Source organism: Rhopalosiphum padi, chromosome 1 (genome assembly GCF_020882245.1).
Source record: "Rhopalosiphum padi isolate XX-2018 chromosome 1, ASM2088224v1, whole genome shotgun sequence".
Classification (NCBI taxonomy): domain Eukaryota; kingdom Metazoa; phylum Arthropoda; class Insecta; order Hemiptera; family Aphididae; genus Rhopalosiphum; species Rhopalosiphum padi.
The window spans coordinates 75,737,612-75,754,463 of record NC_083597.1 but is presented as its reverse complement, the minus strand read 5'-3'; the positions used below and the strand labels follow the sequence as shown (position 1 = coordinate 75,754,463).

Below are 16,852 nucleotides of genomic sequence, written 5' to 3'. Positions count from 1 at the left end.
GTAGAATAGGGTGGCACATGACTTTTGCAGGTAAAAATTTAATTAATTTGCTTGATAAGTAAATTTGGCGATTGTAAACTTTCTCAGGTCTACTTCTGTACTATCTGACGGAAACATGTAAATCCTCCCAAGTTTACTTCAGTACTACTAGTTTAATTTTTAAAATGTCGCCGTGGTCTTAGGTCTATAATTATAATCAAAATACAAATAAAATAAAAATCATAAAATAAATCGAATATATATTTAGATTTCATTTAAAAAAACTCAATCATATAAAAATAATTTAAATCAATACCTTTAGCTGTTATGGTCTATAATATTATAGTCAAAATAAAAACATTTCAATTTAATTTTTATAATAATAATATGTACTTACAGATTTCAAAAAACTTAAGGTATCTATTTTTGTTCATTATTTTTTATGATATGGTTTTTTTCTTTACTTTTAATTTAACTGTTTTTAGTTATTTTATTTTATTTATTGCAACTTTGGATCTTTATGTACACTTCATTGTGATTTTTGACTATCTGGTTCACTGATTCATAGTGTAGTAATAATATTTAAAACAACTCTGGAGAGTTTACACATTTCCTTCAAACAAACATTGTGTTGAACCAAGATAGTTAACTATTTTTAAAAATTGGGAGATAATGCAATGGAAGTGAAATACGTCAGATGGCAGCAGTGTTATTATTTAGAATGTACTATTATATATTTATTAGTTTAATAAAAAATTCCAGTCGACCCTATCCAATACTTGTATGTATTTTTATGACTCCACAAAGGAAAAACATATTTTCACTTCTCAGTAATTCAGTATAACTTTATCAAAAAGTTTGGCCACCCTTGGACTCTAATGTAATCTATTTACTTTTTTTTTTCACTCATAAACGCCCAGACCAAACCGCTGGGTCTAGAGACTTGCATAGAGGTTCCTTAAGCAATATAGGGGCGCACTAAGAAAGGATTTTTCAAAATTCGACCTCTAAGGGGGTAAAAGGTTTTCTTTTATATAACTATAGATATTATGTATTTTTAATTGTTTAATAATTGTTTGTTATTTCTTCTAAGTGATTGCTAGGATACTAAAAATATTTCTAATTACTTCAGATGTTTTTTTTTTATTTAATTTTGTAATTAATTATTATCTTTATCTATAACACTCACAAAGAATGTGGCCTTCTATTGGTAAAAGAATTTTCAAAATCAGTTCAGTAGATCCAGAGATTACCTCTACAACGTCAAAAAACAACTTCTCTTTAAATAATAGTATAGATGTGCATATCCATATAAATTAAAACACTCACTCATTCAAATATAATCTAAATGTTTATTCAAAGAAAGAAAATAAGGTAAAATGTAAATAAATTTTTTATCAGCAGGTCAGATTAAGTATGTCCGCGGACCACCATTTGATGTCGCCTTATATAATATAATAACTCATAAGCCTTATGATTTGACTGAAATTTAATAAAATATAATACCCAATAAAACAATACAATTATTTATTTTTATTTTTATTGAACATGTTAATACATTTTTAATATTGCCATCTATTTTAAATAAACACAATAAACTAATAAATATTAAATATCACAGTAAAGAAAACACCTTTCAATTAATCTAATTTTTACATAAAATATAACATTCCTAAAATTATTTTGTAAGTTATTTCCAATAACTATTATATTTAACACTTATCATCATAAAGTGATGATAATGATCCAAAAGACATGTTAAATCCTGGTGGTTCCTCGAATTGCATACTAGTTGGATAATCTGAATTATCACTATCGTGAATGTCAAATGGTAGTATTGCATGTTGAATTTGATTATCAGGTGATACTCCCTGTATTGAATAAATTTCTTTCAAGACTAACAAAATAGTATCTTCGGATTCCCTAAAAAAAAATTAAAATATAAAATGATTAAAACTGTTAAATAAATTATGAGTATAAAAAACTTAAAAAATAAAAATAATGACTATATTTAATTTTACATAGTTGTATCAAACTAATGTTTTTATGTGAGATCGAGTTTAGTTATTTAATTATAGTAGACTTTTAAAGTCTGAGGATAAATAAATAAAAAATAAATTATGCCTAATTGGACCAAATAGACCAGTGATCCTCAACTAGTACGCTGCAGAACACTAGGTTTTTGTGAACTGACCTTGGATGTGCTGCAAAGTTATTGAAAATATAAATTATTTATACATATTTTAGTATGTAGGGTGGTCAGGGATTTTTTTAAATCACCCGAGTGCTGTGAACCAAAAAAAGTTAAGAACCACTGGAATATACTAATACACAAACTACATGTTGTTTATTAAACTCTAAAAGATACTATATTGGATAGTATAATAAACTTTAAATATGTTAAAATTTTTGTATCTAAAATAAAATAAATTTATCAAACAATATATACATTCATAATAAACATTCACGTACCAATAACATAAGTGACTGCCTACAGCAAATAAGTATTCATTGAAACTTTCAATTGGTGCTTCTTGTAAAACACAATCTACTCTATTTCCTTTATTTAGAATACCGGGTTTAATATTAAGGTATTCAGAAGTTCTTTGAAATGCCTTTGAGTTACTTGTAGAATCTGCTTGTTGAGTTTGTGATTTCTGATCTAATTTCTAATGAAAATAATAAAATATTTTTAAAAATTAAATATTAAATTAAATTTGATAAATTACAAATTATTAATCAAATATAGAATATCAGACATTGAGTGGAAGTGTGTCAAGAAATGAAAAATAATTTCAGAGCTAAAAATGAATTTTACATTTGCATATTTAATTATAAATTATAAACAGTTGTTAAAATATATCCACATCTTTAAGTATTTAAGCTCTATTTTAAATTGTTTAATATTTAGGACCAATTAAGTATAAATAAGAGTATTAAACTGAAAATATAAGATAAAATAAAATAAGATACTGTTCATACAATATTAGTATAATAAAATTGTATACCTTATCAAATCAAAACTAATGTTAATTGGATAGTGAATATACTTACTATCCTAGAGTCATATTCTATTGAACGACCTGAAGTTGCTTTAGAAAACATAGCCAATTGATAAACTGTATTCCACGTATTTCTTACAGAATTTACAAGATGTGTTTTTAAAGCAGCTCCCACATGTGCCATTGTATCTTTTAGTTCTAAATGTTTAAGATGTTATAATATAAATATACCAGAATACCTTTATATTTAATTACCTAAATGCATCCTTTTGCGCCCTTTGTGATGTGGTACTTGGAAAGGAGGTATATTTTCAAAAGCCGTATTAATTAATGGTTCAATACGGTAGGCTACTGGGTCATACGGATGAAAAATATTAAGAAATCCTGGACAAGTTGGAAACTTAAAATTTTCTCCTAAACTTTCAATACCTCGTACTGTTACAAACATACCTGAAACATGCAATAAATAATTTAAAACAAAGAAAAATAGTATTGAGCTAGTTATGAAGTATTTAAATACTAAACAATTTACCAATAGGTGAGCCAAAACCAAAAAAGTAATCAAGTTGGAATTTTAGCTGTGGATATGTGATATACGGTTGTCCAGTACCCGCTTTCCCTAATGTTACATATGATGCACCACGGCTTAATTTAGCTTTTTGCTCTTGAACAACCGATGCCACAGATGACTCCTGTTATAATAAAATAAAATATAAGATATAAATTATTTAAAAAATATACTATATTTCACACTGACTTTATATAAGATAATTTATATATATTTATATTTTAAGTAGAGCGATGAATGTATTAATTTTACAATGATGTATTTTTACGTCCAATAGTTAACTTACAGTTTGTCTTGTTGGACTTGGTGGTTGCTGATTACAAAGTAAATCAAATGAAATTAAAGATCCAAGACTATGACCACCTATTGAAACATGTCCGTTAAAATTTGGATTTCTTAATAGATACTGACTATACATTCGATTCATTTCATTTCCAACAGCATTTATTATAGTCTGAAATTATAAAACTGTATATAAATATAAAACATTTTTATTTTTTTTTTAAATAAATCACTTGACAAAATGTGGGACTTGTATAAAACAAAACATCCAATATAGTGTCATTGCTAAAGTTCCTGAGACGTGGAATTGATGGCAATGTGATTCTTTTGAGCTTACAATCAATATCTTCACTATGCAGAGCTAAATGCCATGAAACTGGTAATACTTCAATTCTACCAATTTTTTCTGATTGGCACGATGTTTTAAAATGTGATTGTGTTAACTGAAGAGCTAAACTTCGAAAATCGTCCACTAAAAATGAATATACAATTAAAGAATATAAACTATCAATGTATGTGTAGATTCTTTTAAAAGTTTCTAAAGCTGGTTCCAGATGGAGGTAACTTTTTTCACGCCATAGCTCATAACGGATTTTTTTTATCTATCCTTCCAAATATAAAATGCTATTATCATTTGGCATCCAAAAATAATGCAGACAATTTTGCCTCTATTAGGACCCAGCTTAAAATTGTAGTTTATAGTTTACTATTCAGATTTAATTAATTGTTATGTTTCTTTTATGAGAAATATGACTTACCAACTTCATAAATTGGTCTCATTTTTAAATCACAGTATGACCCAATTCCGTGTACAATAAATAATAAATGATCCACTTTTGATGGTTCATCACTAGGAATAACAAATTCTTCAAACCCTCGTTTGACTATGCATTGTTTTAACGAAGACTGTAAATTATTACTATAATTATTATTTTGTTATAATTTGTATTAACTATTTTACTATATTTGCTGCTTGATCCATTTGATAAGTTTGAGTTTCTTCGCTATTGTTTAAAATTGATATAGATACTCCATTATGGATTATAGCTGTAGGACTATGAAAAACTACTTCTTCGTAATTACCAACTGGAACTCTACGTCCCCATTCATTACTTTCCCAAGCTATTTTGTATTCTTCCTAAGTATAAATACAAAGTAGTAATTTTATTATCATATTTATAGAAAGTGATAATTTTTAGTTTAATTTAATTTAAATTAAATTACAAGCTTAGCCCAAAGTACAGTAGTAAGTATTAATAAATAGTATGGGTTCAGCAGAAGTAAGACAGAACTAGGTAACACATATTAATGTTGGTGTAGAATAAAAAAAACTCCTTGGGACTCGCTCTATGGTAGCAGAGTCTGAAGCTGGATGAAGGTCCCATAGGATTAATCTGTATTCAAGCAGAGGTAAAATATAACATTACCTCTAAAAGAGTAGCTGTGACTTCATCATAAGGAATAAAATTAGATCCATTGCTATTACGAAGGAACCAAGAACAACGTCGTACATTAGTTGCATTATCAGACCAATAAACTGGTTTACGAATTCTTTGATTTAAGTAAACGTCAAATCGACTACCATCTGTAGCTATAACTGATTCATTACACTGATCATCTAAAATAAATTTAATATAAAAACATTAAAAACAACTTTAAATAATATATTGAGTATAATCTTACTTAAAATAAAAGCTTGTTCGATTGCATCAGAATCTTTTTGACTAAATGGAACCCATTTATTTTTAACAGCATACTTGCAATAGAACCAATGCCATTTTATAGGTTCATAAGTATATAGTAATAAATCCTATAAAAAATTGTACTTCCAACATTATTATTTGTCTTATTAATAGAAATTTTATTTGTCCATATTTTACTTCTGATTGTGATGTAGATATATTTTCTGGAGCACTCATGGTTTTAAATGGTTTATTTAAAACCATATTAGATGTTTCCGTAACTGTTGAATAATTTTGGTTGTTTATAACATTACTAGTTAATGATGGTTCAGTGTTATCTGTCAACATAATTAAATTAATACAAATATGTTGGTTAAATTTCTAAATGTTAAAATTAATTTTAAACTATAAAAACCATAGTATTTTGATTTATTATTTGTAACATTAATGTATAATAGTAATATAATAACCTATAGGTGATGTAATGATGTTATGTTGAATATTTCCCAATGTTTTTCTTGGTGGTACAATATGAGAATTATATTCATCAAGATTAGAAAATCCACAACTACTATTTAGGTGTTGTTTAAGTTGTTCACCAGCTGTTCTTAAACATTTAGATTGAGATTCTTCCAAATTCACTTCACTAATATTTTGTTGTAAAAGAGAAAGAGTTGAAGATTCTTGGAACTGGTTAGTAGTATTCTTATCTAAAATCAAACAAAAATATTTGGTATATTTGTATGAGGAAAGATACATATTAAATATAGCTCATCGGAAACCTATCCTTTATAGATAAATATTTGAAACAGATAACAATTAATAGAAGTATTATATAAGCAAAAAATAAGTCAAAATATTCTTCAATAGCTATTAGTTCTGTATTATACTACAAAAGCATCATGTATTTACTAAATGTGTTCTTACTTTATTGTACAGTTCCATGTATTATTGCTAATAACTTAACAATCTTAACAGACTGGAAAAGATCAACTTTACAATGTATGAATAATTTTTTTGAAAATACAGGATTTTGGACAACACATGATACCTTTGTAACTATACTTGGACTAGATGAAAAAGAAGGTATGCATATTCTATAATAAATTATGTTTAAAAACAATAAAATTAGGTAATAATAACTGTTTTTACTTAAACATAAAAATAGAAAAGAATTTATTTATTTATTTATATTTATATTTATATAAATAATAAATAAGAAACAAATAAATTGGATGTAGTAAATCATAGCAGAGAAATCTATAAATAAAAAATATGAAGTCATGTCATATAATGATAATAACTAAAAAATTTTGGGAGAGGAATTCAAAAAGTGGTATAATATTATTCATTGCTCAATACCTATACATTTAAACATTTTTCTAACTATATTAAAACGAGTGTTATATTATAACTCAATAATAATAAGACTTTTTTTAGGTAGAGGTAGTTTTAGACTTTGTGAACATTCCTAATTATAACCTAGTAGTTAGTACTATCATTATTTTTTGAACAAAGATATTAATCATTTTATTTTACATAATTTGAAGATTTTTAAATGTTAAGCTGTAAAGTATAAGTTATTTTATTTAGAAACAATTTATTTTAGTATATTTGCTTGTGTTATCACATTGTAGAAATTGACAAAAAATAACTAATTTAAAATTGTATTCACTTATCTAATTGTTTACAATGTTTACAGCCTTACAGGGTAATCGGAATAAAAATCCCCACACTTCAATTTTTTAAAAGCTAATTACACAATTATTTATAATTAATTAAAAACATATAGATTTTAATAAAATAAAATATATCATCTATAAAACCAAATAAACCAATGTCACAACTCACAATACATATTCTAAAAATTAAAATTTATATAAATTATATATTTTGTTTTATTAAAATCTATATGTTTTTAATTAATTATGAATAATTTTGTAATTAGCTTTTAAGTCTAGAAAATACATTTATTAACTATTATAATTATTGAATTTATTATTATTATAATCATTATTATTTTTATAATTTGACGTTTCAATCATTTAAAACAAAAAGTGTAGGGATTTTTTTTCCTAGGTTCTTCGTCGGGGGGTTTTTTCCCGGGGATTTTTATTCCTGGATTCGTTTACAGTGGCATAACTTTTAAAATATGTTTTTAATAAATTACTTTTTAGAATACTATATGGTAACCAGTTTCTAATGAAAATATCTATTATTTGAAAAATAGGTATACGCAGACGCCTAAAGGTAAACAAATTTAGGAAATAATTGTCATTATCAAGAATTAAAAATTGAATATTAGTATAATCATGTTAAAAAAAAGGGTAAGCAAGTGAGTATCGCTCAGCTGTATAGTAGAGGTAGAGACTACTAGAGAGTAGGTCACTATAATGATTAATGGATGTGTTAAATTTGAATACAATGACAGGTATCATTGTATACGAAAATTGTAAACGGATTCTGAACGGAGATGATTTGTCAGTCTAGGCTAGGATATAATATCATATATTATAACTATATTACCTATATTATTTAAATTGTTAACAATTTTTCTCAACTACTAATGAAAGTTTCAGTTTCTACGACTTATAATTTTCGAATAACAATACATATTTTAAATTGTTTTAAGATATATCGTTATTTTACGCGAATTCGTAATAAATTAAATTTCATGCAATCATAAAATATTTTCTACATTGACGCTTGAGTTTTTTTTACAGTTATCTGAAGAAAAAATTATGGAGAACCTTGTATTGGGTTTTTTAACCTTAGATATAAATTACAAGAATTTTAAGAATTTTCAACTTCAAAATTCCTTGCAAATTTTCGCGATTTTGACATATTTTGTAAACATTTGAATTTTAAATAAGTATGAACAAAAATTGTGACTAACAATTTTTAATTTTGTTTTTACTACGAAAAGTACAACTTATCGTAAAAATCGTAAAAATCGTAAAAAGATATAACGCTAATATAAAGACTTCGTAAAAATTTCAAATATTTAATGATTCGTTTTTGAGTTACAGCAAAATAAAAAAATCGATTTTGTCGAAAACTGGTTATGCGTAAAAATTCCCGTTTTTCCGTTACTTTTTTAGGGTTTTTCCTGGCGCTTTTGAAAACTACTGTAAATATTTTAGTTTTGACCACCCCCCTTCACTTTCCTTTTCAAATCGGGGCTGAAGTTAAAAATCAAAATACTATTACTATTCCAAAACATTATGACACACAAAAAATAAATAATAATAATAATAAAAAACACACATCATTGTAAAATCAATACATTCATCACTCCGTTCAGAATCTAATACTTTGAATAATATCTATATATTATATTACTGTGGCTTTTTGTAAAAATGAGTCATTGTTTATTTTTTATGACATAGCAATATCCTGTGAACCTATACACAACTTATCTAGAAAAATATGTTAGTTAGAATAATAACATTAATAACTAATACGTAATCAAAAACTTCCTGGATATATTTTATGTAGTGTAAAAGTGTTATATTCAATAGTCACATTTCCTGTTTACAGATAATGTGGTTCATAATATAGTTCTGAGAAATTTTAACGAATTGATGTCTCAGTACCATAAAACCGATAATCTACTGCAAGAACAAAGTCAAAAGTATTATTCTAGATTAATAGATACTCTGAATCATTCAAAGAATCAATTTTTATTGTTTGGTGAAAAATCAATGTTAAATAATGAAGAATTTTTTCTACAAAACTATACTAATGTAGCTTCAGCATATTACAATGATAATTTATTGTTAAACTGATATTAATAATTATTTATTTCAGGTAGAAATAATATGGTGTAAAGATGGCAAATGTGAAAATTGTAAAGAAAAAATGCCTCAACCATTAGCAATTGTGAATCAAGTTTCAGAAATTAAAATCATTGATGAACAAAATCAACCTAAAAGTAATTTAAACTAGTATAAGACTTAAGGATAACATCATTATTTAAAAATAAAAAATTACAAAACACTTCATACTTGAAAGTGTAGAAATTAGATAACACAATAAGCATGTTAATTAATCATTATTATTAGTAATTCTAGTTTGCTATATACATTAAAATGCTATCTCAGAAAAAAAAAACACAAATTATTGACCTTTAAAATGTGATAGCATCTACATATAATATTAAAAGTTGCCATAATAACTGTTATGTAACTGTTGTGTTACCTATTATTTTATAGTTTATTAAAAATATAAAAGATTAATACATTTTTTACTATAGTATATTAATTGATTTTAAGTTAATTAAAATTTAAAATTAGTAAATAAAAATTATTCAATAATGCATTGAAAATTTACTAAAATAAATTTGTCTTATAATTCAATAAGATAAGAATAAAATAAAAATGTTTGTTATTTAAATATCTTTTAAATTCAATACCATAACTAAACTAGATCGTTTTTATGCTGATAATTAGAGTCTAGAGAATGTCTTTAGTTATAAAAATTTTTAATAATCATTAACTACAGAATACAGATACAATTTCAGACAATGAAAGTCTGGTTAATTTAGTCAAATAAATATTATATATTTATATACTACATATTTAATAAGAAATATGAAGTTGAAAATATAATGCTAGACTAATACAAATATATATATTTTATTATACATACAATGTATCTTAAATAACATACATCAATAAACATTTGTTTTTATAATATTTTTATTGTGTATGATTGATTACGAAAATATGATGGTTGATGACGTATAAGATAATAACCTTGACTAAAATGTGCTTATGCAATTTCTATTAAATGATGTTACCTACCATGAAAGAAATTAATAGGTAAACAATTAAATAATAATATGTTACCATTGGTATCTCTAAAGTTGATGTAATAACATAAAAATTACATTAAACAAACATTGAATTATAAAAATTGTTTGATATAGTATACATAATACCAACTAGTTACTGCCTGGGTTTATTTTTTATAAATTATGTTAATTTAAGGTGATTCTTTAGCAGTTTCCTCTCGTTTTATCAAAAAGTATTAGCGTTTAAAAAGATATTTATTTTACATAATCTGAAGTCATTAGAAAATAACATTTTTTTTAACATAATTTTTTAATTTTTTTTACTTTTTTGAATGACATTTAATATTCTGAGGAAAGCAATAAAATTATTGATTTTACAAAAATACATTTTTTATTTTTATTTTTTTGTTTTTCTGTTTCATCTTTTGGATCAGTAAAAACTTCAACGTATTTTATACTATTCTTGTGGAAAAAACATTAATTTTTAATCAAAAACTGTGTTCAATAAAATTGATTTTCTTATTGTAATTCAAAATCAAATTACAGTAAACAACTAACAAGCTTGTAAAGTCAGAATTTTTTTTAGGAAAATATTTAATCTTCTATCTAAATATATTCAAATTTTCATTTTAAGGGTGGTTTCTGGTAGTAAATTAGATTTAGTTGGTATTTTAAGGGGTCAAAAAAGCAAATTTCAAAACAAAAAAAGGTTAAATAATATTTATTTTGGCACCATTATTTTTAAAATGTTAATTTAGGTAAGTATTTAGAATTAAACAGAAAAACAAATTGTATGGCAGCCAAACAATAATTGTACATCTAGCTCTAAATAGGTAATAATCACTAATTTTTTGAATCAAATAATTCTAAAAATTATTTTTTTTCCCGTTAGCTTTTATATTAGAGTAAATTTGCCTACTATCAACTTACCTAAATGTATAAACATTCCATGTTCTATTAATAGATTTTACAATTTTTAAATTTTTTAGTGTTATATACAATTTTAAATATTAATATTTAATATATTATTCATCAATTCTTTAAAAATTAATAAATTATAAAAATCCAACGAGAGAAAAAAAAATAATGCTCTAACATTTAACATTATAATAAATCAATTCTTTATAATAAACCTAACAGTTAACACAATATTAGAACTTCTGTATGTTATACATTAGTAAGAGTAGTTATATAGTAACAATGCAACATCCTCTCAATGTTATTAATTATTATATTTTATAGATAAAGCTTCTGATAAATCGTGGTCAGATGAAATGATAGATGGAGCTAAAAGTTTTAGATTGGAACTATCTCCTTATTCTGTTTTAACGGGGATTTCAGGAGAAACAGTTAAGTTATATTTCAGAATCATTCATAAAAGTTGGATGCCTTTGGAATATAATTTTCATTGTTATGATCAAATGGGTCTTATAAGATCAGTTTTACCTACAAGGTAAGTGATATTATACTATGATAATTTATTGATATAATATTAATGCTGGATACTAGAATTTCAATTTAAAATATTGTTTGCCCAAAATATATACTAATTAAAATTAAAATTAAAAGACTTATTTAAAATAATATACTTTAGAATTTTAATAACAATAATAAATTATCTTTAATTTATAACACACCTATAATGTATGTTAATATTTATTTTTAGTGTAGTACTACCTCCAAATAGTCCACCATTTGACGTGATGGTAGTTTTAGAGGTAATGGGACCAGAAGGATCAACTGACCAAATTACATTTTCCGTTCTTCAACCAGAATTTGAAACTATAAAAATTAATTTTTACATTGGAAAACTAGTATGACCTAATAAAAATATATGTGTAATATATAAACTAATGAATAATTATTAATATAAATATTTTCAGACAGGAGATACTACACGTCCTACAATAGATTATATATTTAATGGGGATTGTCGTTTTGCAGATACTCCACATACTTGTGCGTCAGAAAAATGGAATATTGAAGTAACTATTCAAGATGAAAATTCAGGTGACTCTTTAAAAATAATAAATTTTTTTTTTAATTTTGTATCATATTTTATTATTTATTATTATTGAATAAGTTTTTCTTACTATTATTATTAGTATTTTTATTAAATAAGCTCAAAAGTTATAGATCCGTATTCATCCTGAATAATTTAGGCATTGCATTTGAAAAACAATGTAATATTAAGCAGATAAACTAAATTCAGAATGGGTTTTAGAATAGAACGATAGATTTATTTTTTTTAAATTAAACTGTTTTTATTTTAGGATTAGCTATGATATCCTCAATCCCAAATAATATACGGTTCCGCAATGAGTTTAATATTGGGACCAAATTACCAGTAATTATATACTACACAGCAACATGTTGTTTTCCAAAATTTGAAATCATTGCCACAGATCTGCGAGGCAATACTCATAAAAAAACAATAGATGCAGAAAAACGTAAGTATAATAATACTAAGAACTCAATTCTTATTACTAGATACTGATTTTAAATTTAAAAATTATAAATTAATAATAACAAAGTGGTTCAGTTTGTACCTAATTTTCCTGGTACAGGTGTTTATTTAAAATTTTAATCAATACAATTCACGTTTATCTATATAATAGAATTAAATAACCATGAATTAAATTTTATGTTGCAGAATACTTAAATATTGCAGAGATTGCATTAATAGTTCTATCAGCAATAGTTTTATTACTTCTTATTTTATTTTTAATTTGGGGTATTATAAGATGTCAACGAAGAAAAAGAAGTCGTGATTTTTTATCAAGATAAAATACCTATAATTAATTAAGTTAGGTTTATAAAATATTTACCTGTAGTATTAATTTTTGAATGTGAATTTTCATTTACAATATTGCTGGATGAAATATCATCTTTATTTTCATTTATGTCAGACATTTTTAAATTTGTGGTATTATACTAATTTAATTAAAATTGTACATTCAATAAAAACTTTGTTATTCAAATTTGAACAATATAAGCATAAATTAATAATATAATTAAGATACACAGCAAGAAATAGGTATAGAAATAATTTTATGTATGTTTTCGAAACAAATAAAGTATGAAATAATATTTTTATATTTCTTAAGTAGTTAAGACTATAGTTAATAGTAAGTAATGACGAATGACTAATCACGAATCACGAATGAGTTATGAATAATTTAATAATGTATTAATACTATTAATATTATTATTAATGTAATTACTGATTACAAAGTGAAAACACACGAATGAATAATGATAATGATAATAATAAACACGATGTTATCTACGCGATTGTTGCAATATTTATTTTTTAAATCATCCTGCGATAGTCCGATTTTATCTTATCTTACTTATCTTAACTCATGACCACGGCACCACGGCTCCGTGCTCATGACTAATTTGTCATGATTTAACTTAACTATCATACGATATATTCTGTGATTTTATTTTTACTTTTCATCATAATATCAATAATATCATAGGCATAGACTTAACCTAGATCTATTAATAGGTCTATGACACTTATATAGTTATATCGTGGACTTATAATATATTTTAAGCTTTAAAGTCGACCACACTCGACCATTAGTTTTATTCATGGAATTTAGTAATTCACTGAATATTATAATACCAGTGATACATCTCCAATAGAAAGTTAAGTTACCAGTTACCACGAGGACTGAGGACTAGAGACATTGTTTAAAAATTATTATAACAGTAGTATTATAGGCCCTAAGCAATAGTGAGAAGATATTCTATATTTATATTACAGAATTTATTTTGTGATTAAAATACTTAGGAATGTAATTTTAAAATGTATAGATTTTAATCGTGGTGATCATACTCACGTCCAACATTTAAGATAGATACCTAAGTATTACACCATCTAATAATGTTATGAATCATGCTCGTGTCTCAAGCTAGAAACAATAAAGTAGTACCAGCTAAACTTTATAAACAAATAAACAATACTTATCCTACAGCCTTACGGGACTTGTTGGATAGGTAAATACCTTGCTGCGACGCAACATAACGTAACTACGTAAGCTTGTTGAAGTTGCGTATATTTTGTTTGCTAACATACATACTTGATTAGATTTTAATTTTTAACCACCACGGTGATCATTAATCATTAATCATTACATTCAATAAATAATTATATCATAGATATAATAATACATTACACTTAATCAGAAAGTAATCTATAATTATACGTTAAGGATGAACTGGCTAAATATCGCGCTAATAAACTATAAAATACAAATATAAAAAATATTTCTAAATATTTTTCCGCTATTGACATATTAACGAGTATTAATTATATCAGGATTTAGGAGTAGAGACGCATATTACATAATATTATTATCTCGGTAAGTACTTACAGTTAACGTGAAAAACTGAAAAAATAACACTATTATGACGTGAGATTTTGCAAAATTAAAAAAAAGAATACAAGTGACTAAGTGAGGACTATGTTTAACATTTAATTATTATATTAGTGTTTTTATCAATTAATAATTAAAAATATAAAATGAAATATTCCTCTTGGTGCTAAGCATGATTAAAGATATTAGTATATTACAATCTTTAATCGTGGTGTTGAGGAGTTATTTAAATCACGAACTATTACAGACTACAGTACCTACTACATGTAGTAGCCCGTGATTTAAAATTTTGAAGAAACATACGTGAGTGGAACTATTACTATACATCAAATACATAAACAAAATTCCTAATCTTATCATTCGATGTTTTCCAGCGATATTTTTTCCGGTAACATGAAATGTCCACCAGACAGTCCAGACTACAACATTTGATAATAATGAAAAATATACTCCAATTTAAGAAAAAGATTATGAAATATTTATATTTTACATATTATTATTGACATTTTAATATAAAATATAAATGTACAATGACCGTTTTTAAATCATACATAAGGTAATAAACTAATAACATTGAAATCTCGGGAAGTCGTGAATATATGTCATATGTGTTAGGTAGGTATATATCATTCGATATTCTTAATGGTAATTGGTAAAAAATGACAGAAAAAACGACACGGCTATGAACGACAAGGTGAAAAACGTTATAGTTTTGATTAAAGTTATTAAAATAATTGCCGTCATAAATAAATTTGTTTTTAAATATATATAGAAAAATCTGAAAGCACGCTTTACACTTTTTTACCCCCCCCCCCCGAAATTAATTTCTATATACGCCACTGATCGTAAAATGTTTCCGGTTTCGTCTGAAATATTTTATGCCTAGGTAGACCTACATAATTTTGACGAACAAAGTCGCGACGATAATGATAGGTAATAATAGAGAACAGAGTACAGAGATCAGATCAATAACCAAACGGAGGAGTGACATAGGCGTAAATTGGGGAGTAGGGCTTAAAAAGGCTTAGCCTCTTACATTGTTTTAAATTTTTCAACAAATTTCAGGTTATTTATTTGAGAAAATTATAAAATGTACCTATTACGTAATTCCTAAACAGGATATCCGATAGGTATTTGTTATAATATGTACGTTTATAAGGTTAATGGTTAATGTATCATGTATGCATTTTTCTATTGTAAATTTGTAATAAAATTAGAATGCTTGCAGAACTATACGTTAATATTTTACAACGACAGCAATAACAGGTTATGTATACGCCGTTAAATAAATAATTTTTAAGTTTTTATATACATCTTATATAATAAATGCTATAATAAATTTGTAAAATGTTTATGTAGGGGTTCGGGGGGGGGGCGAAGCCCTCCGCCGCGGGCCTGTTCTATGTTTATTATTTTAGCCCCCCTCTTCTAACAAGCCAAATTTACGCCTATACCAATACATGAAATTTTAAAGAAAAAGGCATTTGACGTTTTTTACATCATTGTCTAATTTACCCTTATCGCTTTTTACCGTATTGTTTTTTTCCTGTTGTTTTTTTTTCCAAGATTCATTTTTTATATAGGCCATAGGGTTATTTATTAGGGGAATCAGACATATTAGCAAAAGGTGCATTGCGCAAATTAATATAGTTTATTATTTTATTATAGTAACAGCTTTGATTATTGAATAAACTAAAAATAGTCTATTCTATGATCAAATAGAGCGCGGATTTGTAAATACATTTGCATATTTATTCTGGTTGATCGTATGATATGCTAAGTGAGCACATTTGTTTCATGACATAACTGTAAAATGAAACTTTTTTAGTGCATATTTCGATGTTTTTTGTTTTTTTTAATATATACTATTATAATATAATAATATAAAATGATTTTCATACAATGCAATTCACATTTATGCAAGTAAATTTATTTTAAAACAATATTTAAATCTTCGGGTTTATATTTTTGTATAATCCTTTTAATTTTTATTATTTTTACAATTCCAGCACTGATTAGTACCTACTTATAACTAACCTATCTCAGGATTCATTTATTATTATTTTTTTATACTTTCGTTTTTTATCGTCAACATATTATAAGAAACATAATATTTTATTTCAGGGATTTGCCACTAAAGTGATTCAATAAATCGG

The 16,852-nt window shown here is 25.1% G+C and overlaps 2 protein-coding genes across 3 annotated transcripts; one reads left to right on the top strand and one right to left on the bottom strand.

The window, feature by feature from the left end:
* Positions 1–1,489: 1,489 nt before the first annotated feature.
* LOC132932045 (phospholipase DDHD2-like) lies at positions 1,490–13,482 on the bottom strand. Of its 2 annotated transcripts, none has more exons than XM_060998232.1 (14): positions 13,137–13,482; positions 5,984–6,223; positions 5,712–5,851; positions 5,515–5,641; positions 5,259–5,449; positions 4,793–4,969; positions 4,590–4,737; positions 4,065–4,303; positions 3,836–4,003; positions 3,514–3,673; positions 3,237–3,431; positions 3,034–3,179; positions 2,452–2,648; positions 1,490–1,902 (listed from the first exon to the last, which is right to left on the bottom strand). In XM_060998232.1, the coding sequence occupies exons 1-14, from the start codon at positions 13,219–13,221 to the stop codon at positions 1,692–1,694; spliced, it is 2,424 nt and encodes an 807-aa protein (XP_060854215.1). In that variant the 5' UTR covers positions 13,222–13,482; the 3' UTR covers positions 1,490–1,691. The 2 variants fall into 2 exon arrangements, with proteins under 2 accessions (XP_060854215.1, XP_060854216.1); XM_060998233.1 differs by lacking the exon at positions 13,137–13,482 and adding an exon at positions 11,239–11,269.
* LOC132932046 (uncharacterized) lies at positions 6,381–13,602 on the top strand. Its single transcript, XM_060998234.1, has 8 exons — positions 6,381–6,599; positions 9,054–9,259; positions 9,324–9,447; positions 11,551–11,761; positions 11,975–12,122; positions 12,192–12,318; positions 12,582–12,758; positions 12,962–13,602. Exons 1-8 carry the CDS (start codon positions 6,416–6,418, stop codon positions 13,093–13,095), a joined length of 1,311 nt encoding a protein of 436 aa, XP_060854217.1. The 5' UTR covers positions 6,381–6,415; the 3' UTR covers positions 13,096–13,602.
* Positions 13,603–16,852: the final 3,250 nt, after the last annotated feature.